Genomic DNA, 24,235 nt, shown 5'->3' with positions numbered 1-24,235 from the left:
ATGGGTAATTTTCCAACATTGACCCTTGCAAAACCTTTTGTTCCAAATTTTCCCCTCCTTCCCCCCATCCCCTCCCCTAGCTGGCAGGTAGTCCAATATTATTAAATATGTTAAAATATATGTTAAATCCAATATATGTATACACATTTATACTATTATCTTGCTGCACAAGAAAAATCGGATCTAGAAGGAAGAAAAAAAAACTGAGAAAACAAAATGCAAGCAAATAACAACAGAGAGTGAGAATGCTATGTTGTGTTCTACACTCTGTTCCCATGGTTCTTTCTCTGAGTGTAGATGGCTCTTTTCCTCACTGAACAAGTGGCACTGGTTTGAATCATCTCATTGTTGAAGAGAGCCACGTCCATCAGAATTGATCTCTGTATAGTCTTCTTGTTGCCATGTATTCATTCCTCACTTTTTCAGTCTTGTTCCCTTTAACAGGGAAGATGCTCAGATTATGTTGACATTATCTAAGATACTTTTGTCTGAATAATAAAGAATCAGAGTTAGCTCCTAATTTGGCAGTTTTGGCTATGATATTAACCTCTAAGATGATAGAGTTAATGCTAAAAAGGTGTTTCTAGAAATCAACCCCTTCATTTTATAGGTCAGTAAACTGAGCTTCAGAAATGTTACAAACTGAGAAAGAAGTTAGAAGTGGAAGACTCTCCCCCAAAGGGTAGTTTTCTTTTCTGGCTAGCTTTTCTTACTTAGAAGTTCACCTTAGTAGCTTCTACCTATTAAGAGAGTACAAATGTTATTAGAACTCTTAAATTTGAGTCCCTGGAATTTGCTGTTATTCAGTCACATTCAAATTTTTAGGATCCCTTTTGGAGTTTTCTTGGCAAAGATAGTGGAGTAGTTTGCCATTTCCTTCTTCTCATTTTACAAGTGAAGAAGAAGGAAGGAAGGAAGGAAGGAAGGAAGGAAGGAAGGAAGGAAGGAAGGCAGGCAGGCATCAAGGAAGGAAGGCATCAAGGAAGGAAGGAAGGAAGAAAGAAAGGAAGAAAGAAAGGAAGGAAGGAAGAAGCAGTATTCTGGAACTGGCCATTGAGTCCCTACTGACGTGACTCCTACTACTCATAGACTGTTATCTGCCCTTCATTCTCCCTGAGTTGAAGTATGGATATAAGTACAATCATCCTGCCTACTTTCTGTTCCCCCCTAAGTGTTCCCCACATCCCTGGGTCACCAGATAGCTTCCCTGGGCTGTTTGCACTTGGAAGATGTGCCTGCTACTCCCTGACCTACTTCCTTCTCTTTGCTGGTTTTTCTCTTTTAGAAAAAGAAGTAGCTACAAATATAAAATCTGGATTCACCACAGTATCAAATATGTATCTTCACAATAAAGAGCACTCTGAGGAGAGTTTTGTGGGACTGAGAAGTACAATACTTGATACTGATTTCAAAAAACAGCCTGATTTTCTTTAGAAAATTCAATATGAGCCTATTCAATATGTGTCATCTCCCCAATTTTCTTTGAAAATCTTCAAATTTAATTTGATCAGCATTGGATCTGCAGAGTAGAATCTTTGAAAATAAGCATTATTATATAATTTCCTCCATTCCACTCAGATCTTTGCCAAAAAACCCAAATGGGGTCACAAAGAGTTGGATACCACTGACACCACTAAACAACAATCTCCAGTCCCACTTCTGAATCCAAAATAATCCTCTCAAAGTTTAACATCTCCCAGATCTCTTCAAATGCTTGTGTAAACCAAACTCTCCACCTACACCTCCCATAATTCTCCCACTTCCATTCTAGCTAGTCTCAGAGATAGCTCAGAGTCTAGAGACTTATTATTCCCAGAATAAAAATGATTCTATAAATATTCATGATAAAGCTGGCATTGTTACAAATGTCCCCATAGTAGAAATTATTTCATTTTTCCTGTGATATATTTTTAATTGTATCTTAATCCAGGTGAATGTGATTAATTTTAGGTACAATATGTCCCAGAAGCTTTTATATATCAAATGGAGAAGAAAAAAAATAAATGCTAACTTGTTTGAACTTGAGGTGTGGGTTTCTCAAGAACTTCAGATAAAGAAGACATTGATTTTTCAAATGAGCTGCTTTCCTCCTTGGGCTTGGCAAGAGTTGGAAACAGTATATATTTATAAACATGTCCAATTGGAACAGCTTAGAGCAGCCTATATTTGTGGGCAGCTTCTTTAGCTTTTAATGCACTGGGAAGATTGGGGAAGGTCAGGGGCTGAAAGCATTGGCTGGAGCCAGACATAATGTAAGCATTACTTAAATTTCAGCCTCAGCTTTATTTATGTAAATGTCTCCTGACTGATGGCCCTTCAACCTTTTCAGGGAAAAATTCCAGTTAGATAAAATTATAGAGGATGGTAGTAGTAAGGGGAAAGGATAGAAATGCCCTTTCTTTAAACATCAAATGAAGAAGAATCTTTTTGCCCCAGCATATATTGAAGCAAATTGGTGTCTCAAAAGTTTTAGTATGTGAAGCTCCCTGATGGGTCTTTCCATAACCTTCAAATGTCTCTGTCACTTCATGGAATAATAGATCTAAAAGGGAACTAGAGAGAACATCTTTAATCCTCTCTTAAGACAGATCATATCTAATCATTCTGGACAAAAACAATTTTTAGAAGCCCCTAGAGAAGGGATTTCACCCCCACTAAGATTAGCAACTTTCACCCTCAAGAAATTCTCTCATTATTAGGAATTTCTTCCTCTATTTAGGATCAATTTCTCACCAAGTAGTTTAATACTAATTTCTTTGTTCTATCATCATAGTGTTGGAAGAACAGCTGGTCACTTTTATTTAAAACAAAAATTTTATTTAGTCTCCTTTGTTCGGTCTCTAATTTATGGTAAATGAATGTAATTAGCAATCTTTCAAATTCTCTCTCAGGAGATGGGTAGAATTCTTTATCATATTTCCTCTGGAGTGAATTATTTCTTTGTTCAGAGAACTTTAAATCTTTAATGGTTGTTTTTCTTTAGAATGTTGGGGTCATTGTATAAATTATTCTTGTGTTTCTGCTTCCTTTCCTCTTTTTTTTATACTACCCAAGATTCTCTGAAATTGTCGTGATTTCTGTTTGTTTCATATTGATTTTTTATTTCCATTCCTTTTAAATTTAAATACATAAATCACTGTTTTTTACAAAACAGTAATATTTCATCACATTCATATAAAATCATTTCTTCATCCATTTCCCAGTTGATGGATATCTTTAGTTTCTTAGTTTTACTCTTAGTCAATACCCTTAGTTTCCAGATCTTTTTTTTTCTTTCCCTTTTCTTTTCATTTTAATCTTCTTCCCTTTCAGGATCAGAAAGTTTTTGCTTATGATTATTCTTCCTAAGTGAAGAAAATAATATTAGGGCACATAAGAAAGCAGAATTAAAAGTAAGGAACAGGCATTATGAGAATGTGATAAAGAATCAATGAGGAAAGAATAAAACAATTGTCATTCACCAGTGATTAAATAACAAAATTGTAGTAGGTTCAGCAAGTACAATGTTCAGCAGTATACAAATGGGAGCAGCTTTGGGGACAATCTAGATCTGAGGATTGTCAGAACTTATGACAAAGGAACAAAGGAGTCAAGGGTGACAGATAATATATAAAAACTATGGGGCTAAGATTGTGAAGAGGAAAATGAGACCAGAAACTAAGAGAACAGCAAATGTGGCATTGTTACAGTGAAGATGGAGATGGTTATAGAAGGATTGAGTCAAAGGAAGAGATACAAGGATAGGAGTTTGAGAAGTCTGTGCTCTTTCCACTATCACTCAGATCTTGGGCCTATTTTTAAAACTTCAGAAATGCAATGCTCCCCTCTCCCTTTTCCAGAATTTAATGACAAGTTTCATTGTCCAGCTTTTATCCCCATACTTTTTCTGATATTCTCATCTGCACATGTGCTAGGTTTCATGTTTCTTGGGCTGGGAAGAGGGATTCCCAATGAGGTTATCTTGCAAAAGTCTGCACCTCAAAGCTCAGGTGAGATCCAGGCTACATGGACATGCTGGGAACATTCAAATGCTGTGAGTTCATGAAACCAGGTTCCACAGACCTGTAACATGTAAATCCATGATCTTATAATCCTAATTTTATTTCTTTGGAACATGTTAAGATTGAGTAGTTAAAGAGAGAGAGAGAGAGAGAGAGAGAGAGAGAGAGAGACAGAGACAGAGAGAGACAGACAGAAAGACAGACAGACAGATAGATAGTGAATAAAAACTAACAAAAAACACCTCTTCAAGCATCTTACTAAAGCTGACCACAGACCCTTATGTTCCCTATCACAAGTATCAAATGCTCCCAGAGTGCCCTCAAGTGTCAATATAAGGTTAGCACAAGAAGATTCTTTTTGATATATCCCCAGAAATTTATTAATTTTTAATTCAATAATTCCTAATCTTCCACTCAAGCTGCTTCTTGAATTTGTTGCACATAAAAAATCAACAAGGGGTAATAGAAGAGGGGTTGGGGTTAGTAGGGGAAAGCCTCGTGAGATTATTTTAAAGTCCATTTCTTCTAGGAGTTTTGATACAACTAGTTAGTCAACTACCACCTGCAGTCATTTAATGTTTGCATTTATTAAGCACCTACTATGTATCAAGTACTTTTGAAGGTGCTGGAAATACAAAGGAGTAGCTAGGGAGCTCAATGAACCGAGCCATGAGCCTGGAGTCAAGAAGACTTATTTTTCTGATTTCAAATCAGGCCTCAGACACTTATTGCCATTTGACCCTGAGCAAGTCACTTAATGCTGTTTGCCTCAGTTTCCTCATCTGTAAAATGAGCTGGAGAAGGAAATGGCAAACCACTTCAGTATTTCTGATAAGAAAATGACGAAGGGGTCAAAAAGAGTCAGATATGACAGAAAAAATGACTAAGTACAATATCACTTCCTTTCATGGAATACACATTAAATGCATCAATGAAAAAGATTCAGTTACATCTCCCTCACCCATAGAGATTCCACATATGGTAGTAGAAGGGAGTTTATACCAACTACCTAATTTTACAGATTTGAAGACTGTATTCCACAGGTATAAAGTGGCTCACTCATAGGTACCTGAATCATAAGAATCAGGGACAGAATTTAAAAGCAGGTCCTCTGACTCTACAGCCAGTGTAATTTTTGTTCTCTTTTCTCTACTCTGTGTCTCAATTAAATTATCCTTAAACGTAGTGATTATTATTTTTCCATTGAAGCATTCACTGTTTGAAAGAGAGAGATGCATTTCACTTTTCCAGGGCTAAGAAGTGACCTTTCAATTAATGGCTCTCCAGATATCTTCCTTTTGGCACAATTATCAGAAATCTACTCTAACCTCTATTTATGGTCTGATCTGTTGCTTGGAACTGCATTTCTGATAAATTAAGTTCAGGAGGGGATGCTGAATGAGGAAATGCTGTCACCATAGCAGACGCCATCCCTCTGGAGTTTGTTTTTTGTAGTGTCTTGGCCCAAGAAAAGTATTCCCAGAATGCCATGAGACCACGTGTTACTACTGACAGCAGCAGCAACTTGGACACTCTTTCCAATTTCAAGATTAATGACTAGAGGAGACGGTATTTTTAGAGAGCAAAGGTGAAGTTTAACTCTGGGTAGCTGTATGACATTTTAAGGGGAAAAGAAAAAAAAAACAAGGAGAAATAGCATTTGTATCTTTCTTGCTGAATCATAAATCAGGAAAGAGTAGAAGTGATTTGGACTCCATCCAACAATATGCCTGAAATGGGATCTAGAGGAGAGCTTCAGATAATCTAAATACTGCATGTTTGATGGCCAGCCTTAGAAATCTGCTCCTGTAGTTGAATAACTCCCAACTGAGTTTCCATCTCAATATTAAAAAACAAAATCCAGGGTGTGTTTGCATTTGAATTGCACCCTCCTTTACACTAGTAACCAAAATTGTTCTGCTATCACTGGGAAGGGTTTTTTGTCAATATTTTCTATTTGGGAAAAGGAATGAGAAAATGATCCGGGGAATTCTGGAGAAATGACTTCCTCCAGTGAATCAATTCCAAGTGTATCCTAAGAGCTTTTGCAAAGAAGTAGCAAAGAGACCCAGGTCAGAACCCAAGAGCACAATCACAGTGAAAGAAAACCAACGAGAAAATATGGCCATCTTAGAAGTGGATCATAGCCATTTGATTGTTATTCCTCTTGATATGAGTTAGTTGATTACTTCTTGCTCACTTTGACCTGAAGAATGGACAATTATTACAAAGCTCCTAGTTAAAATAAAGACCTATGAGTCATTTAGGGTAAGATCAGTTATTTGCATTTTGGAATATTCTCCCCAACCTCTATCTTTCATTTCATTAGCTTAGCCTGGTAAAAAAAATTAATGCATTGTGCTTAAGTTATCTTTTTTATTTAAAACAATCTAGGGATGATAAGACAATAAAGGTTAGAATTTTGTTTGAAAACCACATACAGGATAGTTTTGAGATCTATAGGTTGAATTTATTATATTCTTTTAAAAGGGAAGCAAAATATACATAATTTATATCTCCAGTTTCAAATATAATCCTCTTTTTTTCTGTTATATTCATGTGAAATGTCCATGCAATAATGGCTATGTGAGTTGAGAATGAGACAGAAGTAAAAGTGATAAGATTTAGCATAGTAACTAGCTGGATAGATGGGATGTGTGAGAGTAAGGAGTCAAGTTTCGCATTGAAGTTACAAGCCTGGGAACTGGGAAGTTTGATAGAGGGAAGAATTTTGAGGGGAAAGAGGATGGGTTCTGTTTGGGACACGTTGGGTTTGTGATACTTATAGGACATATAGTTCAAGGTAGCAAAAATACAAATGATATTGTGTAACTGTAGCTCAGAAGAAATATTAAGGCTGGTTCTTTGTGGAGAAACAGCTGGGTGGCTCAATGAATAAAATACTGGCTTGGGCGTCACGAAAACCTGAGATCAAACATGGCCTCAGACACTAGTTGGAACACCCTGGAAAGTCTTTTTTACCTTTATTGTCCTTAATTCACTGGAATAGGAAATGGCAAACCATTCCAGCACCTTTACCAAGAAAACCCATGGACAGGACTGGCAAAATTCGCGCTCATGGGTTCATAAAGAATCAAGCATGATGGAATGAATGACTAAACAACAACAAATCTGTGATTTATCTATACAAATATAATAACTGAAGCTATGAGAGCTGAGGAGATGACCAAGTGAAATAATATAGAACAGAAAAGAGAAGACGAAGCATTAAAAATTCCTGAAGAATTTTTATACTCAGTGGGTATAACATGAATTAAAAAACTAGGAAAGCAGACAAAAAGGATAAAAAGATGATCAAAAATACCAAATGCCACAGAGAAATCAAGAAGGATGACTTGCCCAGTTACACACCCAAGTATCTGAGATTGGATTTGAACTAAGGTCAACCTGACATTAGCTTCATTTCTCTATCCACTGAATATTAGTCTACAATTAGTTCTTGTATTTTTAACATATATGTGTGTATGTGTGTTTACATGTCTATGAGTATATAGTATGTACATATATGTAAGAATACACAAGTATATATTTTGCTATAAATTAAAGAAATAGATTTTTTGTTATGGATTATGGAACCAAACTAACTGCTTTATAATTACAACTCATATATCCCAGAGGATATTTTGGTAACATATATTGTTATGGAGAACTCCTATTCCCCAAATAATTTTTTTCTGGCTAGAAATATTGTAAACATCCTACCTTGCCATAATACCAGAAATATGACATTCCCTAAAACCTATGTATCTTTGAATATAAAAGAAATTTCCAGCGGAGTTTAGTTTTAAAATGTACATCTTTTTACTGTCTGCTTTTTTCAAATATTTGAACATTTTTTTAGTCAGTGGGGTACTGGGAGCTTCATGCTTGGATGAATGTCTTGTATGCTGAAAGTAATAAATAACCCTGGAAAGGTTACCATCAGTCACTTTTCATCTTCAGTCCCACTTGTTGAAGAAATTTCATCTCTAAATGACCCAGAAAAAATAAGCCAATGTACTTTCTGAATTACAAAAGTATTCAGGAGACCAGAAAATCAAATTGTCTAGACTATAGATTGAAGATGTTCTTGGGGCTGATGGGCAAGATGAGAAAAAATACTTGGGAGACTGAGATATACTTGTTCAGTTTCCTTGGTTTGTCCCTCATTGTCGATGCTTAGAATGGAATTACTGAAACTGTGGAAATGGGAAATAAATATCTACAATATTTTGTGATCAAGAAGAAAAGTTCAAATTGCTGCTTGTTATTTTGTTATTATCCTACTGATAGATGATTAGTGTAATCAGTTTGAGAATTAGTCTTCACCCCCAGAGCTATGAATTCAGGTTGGATTGAACCATTAATGAAGGCATGTTTACTTGTACCAGACAGATTCTCTACTATGTAAATCTATTTAGGCTGTTCTGCACAACAATCAGCAGTATTTTATATTTTTATGTGGTTCCTAGAACTGCTCTTTATAATAAAGAATTTAAATAGGATTGCTATCATAGGCTAAAACACTATGTATGGAAATATGACCTGGAAACCACCAAAGGAAGTTCTAACACCTTACTATTGATATACATGAACCATGATAATCAGGGGTCACTACACTAAACTATCACAAAGAGAATGAATTAACATTAAATATAGGTTACAACTAAAATTCCACCCATCTTATCTCCAAGTTTTCAAAGTCTCTCTCTCTGTTGTAATTTCCCACAAAGGTTCAATCCACCATAAAAAGAAAAAGATAACCACTCTTTTTAAATGACTGCCATATATTCTGTGAATTAAAGCAAAAAGCATAAGGAGCCTGCTGGTATCTTCAAAAGAGATTATACAGCTGTATTTGGTTAAGACCTGTCCATATCTCAGACTAACTGGCTGTATTACCGTTCCAGTTCTCACCAGGGATTAATATTTGATGCTGAATATTTGTAACTATTTTAAACTGATGATTGTGTTGAGAGAAAAAGCTGTTATTTCTACAGAAAAAGAGTTCCTCTGATTTCTCTAACTCCCTCACATGTGTTGATTATTTGAGTATATTAACAACAAAAATATCTGTATTCATTTTCCACAGAGGATTTTGGTTGACCCATGGTCTCAGGAATGAGAACAATACATGAGTAATGATTCCTCTCCTTAGACTTTCCCATATGACATTTAAGATTTTTCTTTAGAACTCTGATCGAAAGGAAGGAAGGAAGGAAGGAAGGAAGGAAGGAAGGAAGGAAGGAAGGAAGGAAGGAAGGAAGGAAAGGATAAATAAATGAATACTTTATGCTTTTAAGACATGATGCTATGGTGTTTCATAGGCACCATTATTCATTTTTACTGATTAATTGTTCTGATTGTTCTAAGTTGGGTTTCAGGCCTGATGCTTCATATTTCAGGATAGGGAAAAAAATTAGATACTTGAGGAATTGATTTACTTTGCTATAGAATAGAAAGGATGCTCAGCATGGATATAGAATCAATTATCCGGAATTACTCCATTCATCCTAACATGAAAATGCATTTGGTCAGCAGATTGTTTATAGTATAGTAACAGTATGACATCCACCATGTCTGAGAGGTACCATCTTCTCCAGGGCTGGACTTTTATGGACCAGATAGACTGGAAAGCTTCATGAATAAGTCAAGCCTTAGCCCCTTAACTAATCAAATCTCAGAGATAGCTGAGTTGAAAAACTTGAGGCACCAGAAAGTTATCAGTAGGGCCAGAAAAAGACTTCAGAGTCTTTATTATTGAAGCCAAACTGTTTCATTATAACAATCCCTTATTTTTTTCTATAATATAGGTAGGCTAGAACAGTGGGCAGAGTAATCAATGGAGCAATCAGGGTCATAAAATTTGGTTTTGAATCTTTCTTCCATCACTTACTAGCTATGAAAAGTCACAACTATTGATTCAGTTTCCTCCTCTATGCCTTTTATACAACAATTTATACAGTCTGAATAACAGTTTATACAGCAAATATTCCCCTCTACAAAAGCTTTTACTACTTACTTTAAAGATGGTCATGAAGAAAACACTTTATCAAGATTAAATATTATTAACTAAATCTATGATGTCTCCTGTGTGGATACATCATAGGGTTGTTGTGAGAAAAGAGAATATCATGTAAAAGTGATTGCTATATGATTGCTATATCTTCCTTGATGCAAATTGCAATCCTTTCTTGACTTCCAAAATCCACCCAAAATACTAGACCTTCCTAAGACTTTTGATATGTCTCTACTAGAAATGACTCCATAAAGACAAGAACCATTATTTTATGTATAATGCTATCTGCACACAGTAGTTATTTAATAAATGCTAAATGAATGAGTGATTATATGAGCAAATCTCCAACGGGCCAATGTAGTCCACAGATTTTTTCATGTCACATTCTCCCCAAAGGTCAACTCTACCTTCTTTACAGGTTGTATATGTCCTTGATGATAGCATTTGCTTCAGCGAGGTGATCCAAAAGACAGAGATTGCCTGGAATCATGAAAACCTGAGTTCAAATTCAGTCTTAAACATTTATTAGTTGCATGACAAGTCACTTAACTTCTATCTGCCTCAGTTTCCTCAGCTATAAAATAAAACCCATTTCCCAGGATTGTTGTGAGGATCAAATGAGATAATATATGTAAAGTATAAAGTGCTTAGCATTTTTCCTAGCATATAGTAGAAATTATATAAATTCTAACTCTTATCAGAGCAATTATTTCCCTCTTCTATAGTCCTCAGAGGTAAATACTGTATTCTACTTTGACCCACCATACATTTTTCCATTGCCTTTTGCATTATCTGTAATTTTGTTTCTTCCAAAACCATGGTTTTTCCTATTCAGAATCATTTCATATCACTGGTAGAGTATTGATATAAAAGAGATGGGCTTTTACTGCACTGAGCAGCATTACATTGACCTACTTCCCTCATCTCTTTGATCCTCCTTTCTCCTCTTGAGTCTTGCTCTTTCTCTTCTACAAGGTTCCATAATTTCATCAATTGGTTCCCTTCTGCTATAGAATGACTAATTTATAATGTCTAACATGGTGACCTTCACCTTTCTCTTCCTCCTACTTCCTCACCTTATCCAATGAGATTTTGTGTGTATATATGTACATGTGTGTATTGCAAACCTTATGTACAGTGTATTGCAGCCCTTAAAGCACTTCATAAATGTTAATTCTCTTGCTCTTCTTTCTTTTTTTCTCCTCCTCCTCCTCTTTCTTCTTCTCCTCCTCTTTCTCCTTCTCCTTCTCTTTCTCCTCTTCCTTCTCCTTGTTCTCTAGAGTTTTAAAAGCATTTTCATATACATTATCTGATAATCATCTTATATTACAACCATCCTACGACTTGGGCAGAATGAATATTATGCATATTTTATAGAAGAGAAGATTGAAATTTATATTCAATGCTTTACCCAAAGTTGCATGGCTAAAATGAGTCAAAGCAGGGATCAGTACCCAAGACTTCTGTCTCTTTATCTAATACTTTTATCTTTACATTGCATTGGCTGTCTACAATAGGACTCTATCAGAGAGGTAAAAGACAATTTTCCTTTAGCTATGGAAGCTGGCTATAAGTTGACAAAAAGCCTTTACCATTTGACTCTTTAATTAATGTAAAGCCAATTACTGAGAACTGTTTTCTATAATAGTTTACTAAAGTCTTTTCTTGCATTGAATATGCATAGTTCAGAAAGGAATTACATGAAGTGACATTTTAGTGATTATTTTAATTATATAAAAAAGAGAAATCAAACCATCATCTTTAAAGGAATGATCCATCAGCACCATCCTACTCCCTCTTTTTTTTTTGGGGGGGGGGGGCTGAGGTAGGAGGGGAGGCAAAAAGGTATCATGCTGATATCAAAGAATAACCTTGGTTATAGCCCTGCTCTTTCTCTGTGTTTGTAATTTTCATCTTGTCCATCTGTCAAATGCATGCTTAGCCATTCAGAAAATGTAATAGTTTGACAGTCTAAGTATTCATCACTAGCTACAGCATCAAGCCTTTATTAAACACTTATACTGTGCAAGACACTAAAATAGGCAGCTGCATGTTGGGTGACTTTAGTTTTTCTTTCTCACTCTGTCCCTTCTTTTTCCTTGTCTTAATCCAGAAAAATAGCATTTCAATTTTATGACACTTTATGTCTTGAGAAGGATAGTAATAAAAAGCTCCCTTTTAAAAAAAAGTCATTTCTTCTTTGTCTTTTACTTCATGACCCAGCTGAACATTAAAAGCTTTCGGAAAGCTTTTCAAGTACTGAACACTGCTTGGTGGAATGTCTATCTTATCAGAGGTGCTCAGTGAATTTTCAAGATCTCTCTATCATTAATCTCAATAGCCATTCGGGAGCATTCATTAACCCATTGTTGTGTGCTGTGACCTTCCAAGACCTAACACAAATGATTCTTATCTTCTAAGAAAGGTTTTCCCACCTCATGCTTCATGACACCTAAGCTATCTCCAATTAACACAAGGACATCATAAAATTCTTGAAATGAAAATAATTATAATTCATTTGAATGCAAGCATCAAATCCATGTCTCTCTGTAACCTAACCAGGAAAAAATGCTATAGGTAGAAAACTACTAATGATTCCAGGTGCCATTACAGATAGGCTATAGTATTTCTTGGCTTTTTAAGCTATGATCAGTTCTATCAATTCTACTAATTCAGACCTTCTGGTATTGAGGCAACAGAAACTTTTCAGACACACTAAATTAAGATTATTGGACCCAAGCTAACAGCCTAAAAGAAGACAAGAAGATTTGCTGAGTACTTATTTTATCCATCATTTAAGTTTGCTGCAATGCCCTAACCTATAATCACCAAAAGGCACATTGGCCCAAATTCAGTAATTATGCCAAAGAGTTTTCTAATGAACTGGAAGAGTAACATCGGCCTCAAGGATAGGCAAGAACATTTGAGAGAAACTGGTTCTTTGTATCTTCACTGAAAAGCTAGTTCTGATTTTTTTTAAGTTTACTTAATTAAATTACTTCTCTTAACATCCTTATAAGGAAGGTGTTCTGAGAGATGTAGAGGAAGCTTTTTATTACTATCTTTCCCAAAACATAAATCAAATAATTAACATATATACAATTATTTTTGTGTTTCTGTTTGCTACTGACAAGAGGTCATATCTGTACATTCTAAATAAATGGTTGTGCTTAACCAAGAGGCTGAGAGCCATTACATTAGTGGCAAAAGGGGTTGAGAGTGGGAGAGAAGGGACTGATGAGGGACTGAGAAGGATTAAACTGCAAGGCAATAAGGATACCCCCTTCAGGTAGAAAGGGATCAGCAATTGCAGATGACTTCCCAATTCTGCACCATCTTCAGGTTTTATCTTTCCAATAACTACAATTCCCCCAATTATTCCTAGAAACTAATTCCTTCAGTGCTGTTGTGGCCATAACCACAATGCTGAGATTCACTTTGCCTTCTTGCTTTCCCCTTTGCTTAACCAAATCAATCCTGGAACTTTAAGAAGAGTTTTATTGGGTACCCAAACTCAAAAAGTTGACCTATGATTTCTTTGATGTAGATTAACTCCCAGATGAGTTAATACCCTCTCCCAATGCTGATGGGCACCTACCACACAACTCCCAATCATAAGACATTGCCTAGTACACTGAGAGGTTAATAAGTGACTTCCCCAGAGTGACACAAATACTATATACCTAGGGCTTCTTGAATTCAAGTTGAATAGTTTATCTACTGTGATCCTACTATACCTAATTTTATTTCAATATAGTATTTTCCTTTGAATAGATGTCTCCCTTGAGGTTTTTTTTTCTCTTTTTCTGTTCTAAATTACATTAAAAGTTTCATGAGTACAAATTTTTTTTCTTCTTTAGGATCATTGTATCCATTAATCTTATTATAGTTTCAATAACCCTTTGGATTTTCAGGAAATTTTGAATGAATGATGAGATATTTAAATCACTTTATAAACCATTTGTAAATCTTAGACTACAAACAGGTTCTTTGCTCTATCTATTATACAATGCTGCCTTTCTCCTTTCCTTGGTGCTAGATTCTCCTGTTGGATTTTCTGAACTCATTTTCACAGGATGAAGAGCAATGTTCTTTTAGCAGTGTTTTTTTCTTTTTTCTTCACCTTTCCTCTCTGTCCACCCCTTCCTTGTACTTCAAATCTTCCAGATTAATGATTAGGTAATCCTCTGTAGTCTGAAATTTAAGACAGATTTTCTCAGTTCAGGAAATTCAAGACTTTTTTTGTTTATTTTTTCCAATTAAAGGAACTCTTTTTTTTCTTTTCTTTCAGTGTTCTGGGCTTGTATATAAATGAGCATAAAAAATTATCTATGAGACCCCAATGTTCCATCTTGTGATTCCTTCTGGTTTTTAGAAATTGGAGAATATTGACATTTTTGCTTTTTAAAACATTCAGAGCAGTTACCCATTTGTAAGGTTTGAAACTGAATTCATTAGATTTCAGTATCTTGAGCCAAACATTATAGATTCTCATAAAAACTTTGTTTTTACAAGATGAATACATCATAATTCCATTGATGTTTGGACAGCTGTTAAACAATAAATTCCCATCTGGAATAACTGCAACTGAGACCATCTGTAAAACTACAAGGGAAAAAATTGATTTATAACTCTAACTTGGTAACCTTGAGGAAGTTATGGCACTTCAAATATCTCTCTTTGCTTCTATAAAACTGAAAATTATTAGTTAGATGACTAGGGATTGCATGTGGATTATTTGGTTGATATTGTTAAAATGATATCTAAATGTCAAGCATGTCTATTAATTAAGATCTTACCTCATTCATGTCTCTATAAAAACTCCTCCAAGTTCCCAATTAGAGGTGGTATACCTCTTTAATTCTCATATATAACCGTGTCTTAATATTGCTTTTACCATTTTCTCGGATAGCTTACCCAACTGATGGGCAGTTAAGTGGGATATAGCACTGGACCTGGAGTCAAAAGGACCTGAGTTCTCCACCCCTCATGTTCTTATTAGCTGTATGACCCTGGGCAAGACATTTAATCCTGTTTGCCTCAGTTTCTTTGACTGTAAAATGAGCTGGAGAAGAAAATGCCAAACCATTCCATTATCTTAACTCAGAAAATCCTAAATGAGGTCACAGAAAGTCAGACACAACTCAACAACAATGATTTCCCTTTGGGTTCTGAAGAAATTTCTCTTTGTAAATCTCATTATATATGTTTTTATTATAATAAAAAATATAGATAATAGATCCTACCTACCTTTCTAATTTATAGGTGTGTGTATATTTGCTTAGCAGGAAAAAATGCAGAATATACATAATTAAGGAAAAAACAATTTAATTCATATTTGCCTTTAGGGTATGGGTACTGATTTCCAACCACTAGAGATTTCCACTCAGACCTCTGTCTTCTTGATTTGTGCTGTGCCCACTCCTGATCAATCTATGTGGGTAAACTTGGTGGGAGTGGGGCCGCTGTGAATAATGACAAAGCAGATCATCAGTTCTGACGTTGATGAGCACATGGTATACATAGGGATGCACTTGACTCTGCTCCCCAAAAATGCTCAGCACCTGATCCCTTCTTTCCCTGTGCATATGGCTTCCAGCAAGCCAAGGGAAAAGAGTGTGATCCTCACTTTTGCCTTTCTTCCTTTGTAGGATGGAGCTTTAGCATGGGTTCTGCCTATCAGTTTCACAGCTGGCGGGTCTTCGTGATTGTCTGTGCTCTCCCTTGTGTCTCCTCTGTGGTGGCCCTCACTTTCATGCCGGAAAGCCCAAGGTTCTTGTTGGAGGTAAAACATCATTGTTGTTTCTGGCTACTGTTATTACTGAATATGTTGAATTGTTACAGTCAATGTGCAGAAATAGATTCAGTCTTCAACTAACTCTTGAATCAACTATAGTCCCAAAATTTACTTTTATGTTGGTTTGTTAAAAATTGGGAGTGTTTATCTATAGGTTTCCAAGTCCATCAATGAAAGCCTAGTTATATTGGATTTCTTTGCTCTTTCCCACTTTGCTCAGGCAAATATATCTCTCCTGTGTATTCCTTCCAACGTATAGAACTACATGATATCCATCACTAAGTTTTATCAGCCTAAATGGCTCCTATTTCTTTCCCATCTCTCATTCTATTTAGATAAGCACCAGTCTTTTATTTCCCTTCTGCTATGTACTTTGGAACTCAAACTCTATTCAAAACTAGCATTTTAAAACACTTATTATATGGAAATGTGTTTAGAGAATAGCACATATTTAGCCCGTATTGGATTATTTGGGATCAAATAATCTCCAGGAGGGAAAGGGGGAAGAAAGGGAGAAAAATCTGGAACAAAGGTTTTGCAAAAGCGATTGTTGAAAACTATCTTTGCATGTATTTAGGAAAATGAAATCTAAAAAAATTATATTTCTTATTTTAAAAAACACTATTATATGCTAGGTGCTATGCTAGACAATGGCAATAAAAAGAGAAAAATGAACCCATTCCTGCACTCCAGGAGCTTACATTTTAACAAGCTTCTCTTTGAGTACCATATTCCTCTTGCCACTCTCTCCAAAGGCCACTACTTTTCTTCTCATTTATCCTGAACTTCAGAGCCAGGAGGAATAATCACTTTACTTCCAATTCCTCGTTTTTTGTTTTTTTTTTTTGGTTGAGGCAATTGGGGTTAAGTAACTTGCCCAGGGTCATACAGCTAGGAAGTGTTAAGTGTCTGAAGTCATATTTGAATTCAGGTCTTCCTAATTTCAAGGCTGGTGCTCTATCCACTGTACTACCTAGCTGCCTTCAATTCCTCACTTTTATAACAACTATGCATAGTCAAAGAAAACATTTTCATATACCTCATTCTGTACCTTGAGCCTATCACTTCCCTGTTATATATATATATATTTCTTCCTCTGTTATTATCCTTCACAATCTTTCCTCCTTTTAATTTCATGTAATTAGATGATTGCAGCTACTCATCTCTAGGTCACTCTTTTACCTTCCCTATATAACCCTGAATATTTCTTGCAACCTCCCCTTCTCTAACTCAAAATTTTCCCTTAATCTTCTACTCCATCTTTTACATATAGTCTGCTACTATTCTCATCAATATTCACCAACATTCTCATCAACTATCCAACAGGCCTCATAGTTCAGCCTACTCCCCTCCCAGAACTTATATCTCCACTCCATTTTCCACCCCTCACACAAACATGACCATACCTTAAGCATCGGTATTAGTGATAAGGAACATTGGACTTCAATTTGGGAAAGACATACTAGCTATGTGACAAAAAAAAAAAAAGTCATTTAATATGCCTGAGCCTCAGTTTACTCATATGTAAAAAAAAATCTATAGTTCTTATTTGTAGGATTGTTATGCTGTTCTGAGATGTTCTGAGATATAAAGCACCTTGTAAACTTTTATTGTTTTAATGGTACCAAGGATATAATGCAGACTTGGAACCAGGAAAAACTAGATTCGAATCCTGCCTTGGGTATCTACTTGTGACTCTAGGCAAGTTATTTTACATCTTCCATTTTTAGTTTCCACATCTGTAAGATGGAGAAATAATTTCACCTACCTCACAAGATTGTTGTGAAGATCAAATAATATATGTTTCACAAACCTTGTAAAATGCTGGCTCTTATTACTTCTTTCCCAGGCCTACATTTCTAACTGATTATTAGACATTTTCACTTAGAGTTCTTATAGCACCTAACACTCAACATGTCCAATACAGGAACTCTTCAGCTTTCACTTCAAATTAGTAACTCCTTTTGACTTCTCTATTTATCTATGGCATCATACTTATCCTATCACCAATGTGTAAAATCTGTTATCTCGACTCTCCCCTCATCTTCATCTGCCATGTCTAATTATTAAGTTCTGGCAAGTCTGTCTCTGAAACATCTTTCAGATATATCCCGAATATCTATTATCATTGGCTCCACTTATTACCACCCACCTCATCAGCTGTATTAGCCTCCTAACTGGTTACCACTCTATCCAATTCTCTTTTCATGTACTCAAAATAATATTCCTTATGTACTTACCTGATCATATCACTTATGGGCTAGAAACATTTTGTTAACTTTATATTGCCTGCCCAATAAAGTCTAAATTCATTAACCTCATATTTTCAAGGCTTTTTACAACCCTAGACCACTCTAATTTTCCAACTGGTCTCACTATTATTCTTTCCCATATACTTCAGATTCTGACCAAACTGTACTATTTTTCCTCCCTGATACACATTAGCCACTTTTCTGACCCTATGACTTCATTTATACTATATCCTCTCCCTTGAGTGCTCCCCTTACTTCTGTTTTGAAATCCTTCTTGTCCTTCAAGGCCTAAATCTGATACTGCTATTTACATGTCATCATCTCAGATTCCACTCATTAGAAATTATTTTCCCAGCAAGGCAACCCATAGAAAGGGTGCTGGACTACAGGGAAAGAACTCTGGGAGATGACTATGACCCACTACATAGAATTCCCAATCCCTCTATTTCTGTCCGCCTGCATTTTTTATTTCCTTCACAGGCTAATTGTACAATATTTAAAAGTCCAATTCTTTTTGTACAGCAAATACTGTTTGGACATCTATACATATATTGTATTTAACTAATACTTTAACATATTTAACATGTATTGGTCAACGTGCCATCTGGGGGAAGTGGTGAGGGGAAGAAAGGAAAAAATTGGAACAAAAGGATCTGCGATTGTCAATGCTGAAAAATTACCTATGTATATATCTTGTAAATAAAAAGCTATAATAATAAAAAAAAGAAAAGAAAAAAAGAAAGGTGCTGGAACTCCATGGTGAGATCTGACTTCAAATATGATCTCAGACACTATGCGCTACTCTGGGCTAGTCACGTAAGCTATTTGCCTTAGTTTCCTCAACTGTAAAAGGAGGATTATAACAATATCCTTCAGGGTTGTTGTGAGGATCAAGTGAGATATTTGTAAAGTCATACAGCACCTCCCCACAATATAAGTATACTCCCTCAAAGTAGTCTAGGCAATTTTCATGGTGCTCTTCCAGCACTTTATAATTGGAATTTATTCAATGATGCTAAGATAACTTTAAAAAATTCCTATAGAGCAGTCATCCCAAAATCTTTTCAGGAATCAAGCTCCCAGATGCCCTGGTTCAAGTTAGATTGTCTTGCGGATTAATAAATATTGTTTGATTGATTTGGGGAATAGGGAAAGAAGATTCTGGCAGATTAGAATAATGGGTCAAATCCAATAAGATTAGATAATTAGCAATAATATGTATATTTTACACATATGCTTGAAATTCCTAGGTTGGGAAACATGATGAAGCCTGGATGATTTTGAAGCAAATCCACGATACTAATATGAGAGCCCGTGGTCAGCCTGAGAAAGTCTTCTCTGTAAGTATGGCTCTTCAGTTATTTCTCCTTCCCTACCCTGGGCCTCAGATCCTTTATAGTCATTCAGTAATAAATACTTTAATATTTTTCCTTCTCCTTTCTGAGTAGGCCTGATCTATTCGCATGTCATTTCAGAGTTGAGTAGCCTATAGTGGGGTACAATGGAAAGGCTATATGCACACACACATGTATACAAATATACACATATATATGCATTGTAAAAATATGTATATGTGTAAGTATATTTAAATTTGTAGAGGAGTGCCCCCTACATTTTCAGAAAGGTTATTATATAGCAAATCTCACTGTGCAACTTTATTCAGTTTCTTTACTTTCAACTAATTTCCTAGCTTACTAGGAGAATGTTTGTGGGGTCCTCTTGACTTCAGGGCTAGTGCTCATTCCACTGTGCCATCTAGCTGCCCCCAGCTCTAGCTTCAGCAGTGCTCTTCTTTTCTTGTGCTTACATGGTCATAGATAAAGAGCTAGAAACTGAGGGGATACTTATCAATTGAAAAATGACTGAACAAGTTGCAGTATGTGATTGTAAAGTTGAGTACTTGCACTATAAGAAATGACTAGGAAAAACAAACTTTGAAATTTTTTTTTTAAAAAAGGGAGTTGGGTATCAGAAAAAAACATATAAGACCCTTATGAACTGATGCAAAGTGAAGTGAGAAGAACCAGGAGATCATTATGCACAGTAATAGCAGTGTTGTAATAATCCTCAACTGTGAAAGACTGGGCTACTCTGATCAATAGAATGATCCAAGATAATTCCAAAGGATTCATGATTTTAAAAAAAATCCACTTCCATAAAGAGAACTGATGAATTCTGAGTACAAATTGAACTATAATTTCCTCACTTTTATTTTCCCCCTTTTTTGCAATACAGTTAATATGGAAAGATGTTTTGCATGATTTTATAACTGATATCTTATACAAACTTTCTCAGTAGGTGGGGAAGGGGCTAGGAGAGAGGATTTGAAACTCAAATTCTAAAAAAAAAAAAAAAGAATATTAAAAATTTTTAAATGGTAATCTTACCGCATGGGATGGTTGTGAGTATACAATAAGATAACATATGTAAACATATCTAATCAGATACAATGAGATAAACCTATGTAAAAACACATGATGCATGAACATTAACTGTTTCCAACTTTTTTGTTAAAAGAGCTTTATCCTACATATCTTACCCAATCCAATATGTTTCAAGCATTCTCAAGTCCATTGGTATTATCAGTTGTTCTTTCCCTTTACCATAAAATGGGACCAGTGCTATATATCTGATGAATATGGCTCCTCACTCCTCCAGGTCAACAAACTTAATCTCTGTTCTACTTCCTGCTTCTCAGGCAGTTTTGATTTGCATACTTATTTCTAGGTGGTCCTACATGTCCATAGATTATGAAATTCATACAAAATTTAACATCTGTAAGCTAAACTAGAAAAGAAAAAAATATGAGCACTTTCTGTTCTACTGCTCTTTACAGGTGAACAGAATCAAAACTCCAAAGCAGATCGATGAATTGATTGAAATTGAGAGTGACACAGGGACTTGGTACAAGAGATGTTTTGTTCGAATCCGCACAGAATTATATGGAGTAAGTAATGAACCCCATCTGGGATGTTTGTCTTTCTCAGCATTATGAGATTAATACTGAGTTATTGATCTATAAAATCTAAGTTCAAATCTGGCCTCAAACACTTACTAACTGGATAACTATGGCTAAGTCACTTAACCCTGTTTGCCTCAGTTTTCCTCATGTACAAAATGAGGGAATTTCCTTAAAAGAAGTTTCCCACATCAATAAAACCATAGGCCCCAATCCTAATAGAAAAAAGAATAGTAATAAATAGATGTAGCAGTAACTCTCAAGGGCTTACACCCTGCTGATACATTACACCTGATTCCAGAAACAGTTTCAGGTAATTAGAAGGCCTTGATTCAAAGTCCCACTCTGCTAGGTTTTACTTATGTGACCCAGAGGGAGCCATTACCCCTCTTTTCACCTCAGTTACTTCATATATAATGTCAAAGATTTGACCCAGATAAGGTACATTCCATTTCCTATGTTCCCAAAATGCTGGGATGATATCCTTGGGACCAGTGAGACCAGAGAAAATTGAAGATTAGTTGCTCCCTTTGCAAAAGGCAAATCTTTTAGCAATGATTTGGGATAGGTTGTAATTTTTGGATATCAAAGGAAGAAACCACAGTCTCAATATTGACAGCATGAAAACTCATTATGATTTAGTTTCCTGACCTGGGAACTTTTTCCCTTTTACTTTAACTAAATAGGATCAAGGAGAGTCCAATTTTTCCAGACTTACAGTCTTCCCATTTAAGCACATCACTTAAGTTTTATTCATCTTGGGTTTTGCTGAACTATTGTGTTAGAGAAACTAACTTTCTAATATTTCACAGATCTGGTTAACTTTTATGAGATGTTTTAACTATCCTGTTAAAGAGAATACATTGAAACTGACAGCAGTTTGGTTCACCTTGTCTTTTGGGTAAGAGTCATTTTTATTTTTAGAAAGAAAAATAAATGATAAGAATTCTTCCTTCCTTATGCCTTTTCCATTCTAATAGTAACTTTCATATCACTTGGTGACCTAGACACACTCTGTGGTTGTTTTATTTTTCTTTTCATTGTAACATGTGAATAGTTCCAGTTTCAACAAAAGGAACTGTCTGATGATTTCATTTATTTCATATATCATGGTTATGCAAATAGAGAGGGCAAAGCCCAATAACATTTGGAAAATGATCTTTTTGCCACAAAGCTTACCATCTGGTAAATTAGAATGCTGAAGAAAGGGGGAACAAGGGAAAGAGGGAGGAATTTCATCTGTTTTTGATTGAATCCCATTTGTTGTTGGAAAATTTTAAGTTATCATCTTCCTAATTAATTGTTTAAATAACTGAAAAACAGATAATATCCTGCATTTGGGGCTATATAATAGAGATATGCAACTACCGACTATTGTGCCCCAAATTAACACACTTCTGGAGGTGACTCACTTACACTTAGCCAAAGGTTACTCAACATCTTACTGGCTCAAGCTAAAGAAATAGCAAGGGACCCTTCTTTCCCTGAGATTTAACTTGTTTTCTACCCAACAACATTTACACAATGATAGACCATAAGTCTTCCAATTTTCTCCCTTTTTTTCCCAGCTAGCTAATATTTATTTAGTGTTTTGCAGCCAGCTAAGGGGCACAGTGGAGGAAGGGCCAGTTCTAGAATCAGGAAAACTCATTTTTGTGAATTCAAACCTAGCCTCAGACACTTAATAGCCGTGTCATCCTAGGCAGGTCACTTAACCCTGTTTACCTCCATTGCCTCATGTGTAAATGAGCTGGAGAAGGAAAAAGCAAACTACTCTGGTATCTTTGCCAAGAAAGACCTAACCTGGGGTCACAAAGAGTCAAATAATACTGAAACAACTGAACAACAACAATTTACTGCTTTAAGATTTACACAGTATGTTATAAATATCATCTGACTAATCAGGGGTTCTCAAACTACGCCGCGGGCCAGATGCGGCAGCTGAGGACATTTATCTCCCTCACCCAGGGCTATGAAGTTTCTTTATTTAAAGGCCCACAAAACAAAGTTTTTGTTTTTACTATAGTCCGGCCCTCCAACAGTCTGAGGGACAGTGAACTGGCCCCCTATTTAAAAAGTTTGAGGACCCCTGGATATGATACTATAAGATTTTATGGCATCTTGAGAGACAAGGTTTCACGAGAATCTTTGCTTCTAGCAGGACACCTCTGATCAAAGTGATATATTCCGGGGGACTTCCAAATAGCTTTTACCCATTAGAATAATCTGAATTTTTTGTTCTTTTAAAGACAACAACTCTATGTTTAGTAGAGAGACAGTGCAGTAAATCAGAAAGAATATTGTATGGGAGAGTTCAAATGCAAACTCCACCACTACCCTTATGATCATGCACAAGTTAATCACCAATCTGAATCTTGGTTTCCTGAACTATAAAATGGAAACAATAGTAGTTGTAGTGCCTACCTCACAGGATGCTGTGAGAATCAGAGAAGCACTTATCAAGTGAATATTAGTTATTATTATTAGTCTTAGATGGATATAAGATATGTCTCCTTTACTTGACTCTTTGAAAGATCTTTTTAACTCTATTTTGGCTAATCATCAAAATTATGAGAATACACAACCATCACTGGAAATCCTTATATGATAACCAGTGGGGTACAATGGAAATGGGCTAGATTTGAAGTCAGAAAGACTGGGTTTGAATCCTACCTGTTTATTTGTCACACATGTGATACTGGATATATCATTTCCCTTTTGTGAGCCTCAGTTGTTTTGTTTTCATTTTTAAAATGAAGAAAGAGGACTCTTCTTTAAAAAATTATTGATCTCACTGACTCTGCATATTAACTCTCTTGCACTGGAGTGCTTAACGAGAAAGGCTTTCTATGTTTCCACAGGTACTATGGATTGTCTGTCTGGTTCCCTGATGTCATTAAGCATCTTCAGGCTGATGAATATGTTTCCCAAGTGAGAAACATTGGCAGAGAAAAAGTGGCCAATTTTACTCTCAACTTCACCTTGGAAAATCAGATCCACACCAGTACAGAATACGACAATGGCAGGTCCAGAAATGTTTAAGTACAATCATTTATACAATCACTACCAATCTGGGAAAGGAATTGTAAGGTTGCTAAGGCAATATAAGTGAATGCTGAATATTCTTTTTAGTTTCTAAACATAAGATTTAATTGTGCTCAATGTTAGAGCTTATAGATAGTCTTAATAAAACAGGTAGCTATGGGA

The 24,235-nt window shown here is 35.7% G+C and overlaps 1 protein-coding gene across 2 annotated transcripts in view; it reads left to right on the top strand.

Annotated features, from left to right (window-relative positions):
- Positions 1-24,235, top strand: part of SV2C (synaptic vesicle glycoprotein 2C) — a 267,533-nt gene that overhangs the window by 200,950 nt on the left and 42,348 nt on the right. For both annotated transcript variants that reach the window (XM_031966305.1, XM_031966313.1), the window contains exons 5-9: positions 15,672-15,805; positions 19,320-19,409; positions 20,906-21,016; positions 21,841-21,929; positions 23,890-24,054. In XM_031966305.1, the coding sequence (XP_031822165.1) occupies positions 15,672-15,805; positions 19,320-19,409; positions 20,906-21,016; positions 21,841-21,929; positions 23,890-24,054 (589 nt within the window). The remainder of the gene's footprint in view (positions 1-15,671; positions 15,806-19,319; positions 19,410-20,905; positions 21,017-21,840; positions 21,930-23,889; positions 24,055-24,235) is intronic.

This window comes from Sarcophilus harrisii, chromosome 1, assembly GCF_902635505.1.
Source record: "Sarcophilus harrisii chromosome 1, mSarHar1.11, whole genome shotgun sequence".
Classification (NCBI taxonomy): domain Eukaryota; kingdom Metazoa; phylum Chordata; class Mammalia; order Dasyuromorphia; family Dasyuridae; genus Sarcophilus; species Sarcophilus harrisii.
This window is presented reverse-complemented; position numbering and strand designations above follow the sequence as displayed.